The 886-nt window shown below is 46.8% G+C and overlaps 1 protein-coding gene across 1 annotated transcript in view; it reads right to left on the reverse strand.

The window, feature by feature from the left end:
• The window catches only part of LOC103370171 (kinesin-like protein KIF20B), a 15,879-nt gene that overhangs the window by 11,917 nt on the left and 3,076 nt on the right, over window positions 1–886 (reverse strand). Inside the window, exons 7-9 of the mRNA XM_008299122.1 lie at window positions 781–823; window positions 450–595; window positions 58–130 (exon numbers count right to left, since the gene is read on the reverse strand). Of these exons, the coding sequence (XP_008297344.1) occupies window positions 58–130; window positions 450–595; window positions 781–823 (262 nt within the window). The remainder of the gene's footprint in view (window positions 1–57; window positions 131–449; window positions 596–780; window positions 824–886) is intronic.

An 886-nucleotide genomic window follows, 5' to 3' on the forward strand; every position in this document is an offset into this window, starting at 1 on the left:
CAGGTAAACAGTACAGCACTGCAGATATGTTTCAGCTTCAGCCGCTGCGCCTGTTACCTTTGATGAAGGAGTTCCCTTTGACGTCCTGTGACAGTCGCAGCACCGTCCTCCTCTGGTGACCGCTGGGAACCTGAACGTCACATCATCAATCACACCATCAATCAATCACACCATCAATCAATCAATCAATCAATCAATCAATCAATCACACCATCAAGTTCAGTTTGATTGGACGACTTTAAAAACTCCGCAGTCAAGACGAGAAACCACTGATTTAATTAGACGTTTACGATTTATGTTGCCGTGACATTAGCACGGTTTTGGTCACGTCTGTAAAACGATCAAACATCTGCTCTTTCTTTGTCTCGTAGAGGAAGCTACGGATCTGACATGGTCTTACTGCAACACCTCAGGAGCCTCCAGGTGAGCAGGACAGGTGTGAGCGTTACCTGTTCCAGCAGGTCGTGGATGTTGTCGTTGTAGATCTCACAGAACGAAACCCAGATGGAGAAACGGACGTTGGAGTCGACGTCCAGACAGAAACTGTCAGCTTCAGAAACACTGTTCACACTGCTGTCGCTGCTGAGGGACGAGGCTGGACGCACAAAAACACACACAGATGCACAAAAACACACACAAAAAACACACACAGACACACAAAAAACACACACAGACGCACACAAAACACACAGAGATGCACAAAAAGAGGCTGGTGAGTGTGATGAACGTGAAGCTGCAGGCTAAACTTCTTGTGGCCATCATAACATCTGAGTTACTGACCTTCAAGGAAAGCTGACCTTCCACATGTCAGAGTTTTGTCGCTCTGCAGAGAGAAAGCAGAGACGTCACATGAAGACGCAACAACATACTTACATGTTGCAGGAGC

The sequence above is a fragment of the Stegastes partitus genome, unplaced genomic scaffold (genome assembly GCF_000690725.1).
Source record: "Stegastes partitus isolate 25-593 unplaced genomic scaffold, Stegastes_partitus-1.0.2 Scaffold1381, whole genome shotgun sequence".
Lineage (NCBI taxonomy): Eukaryota > Metazoa > Chordata > Actinopteri > Pomacentridae > Stegastes > Stegastes partitus.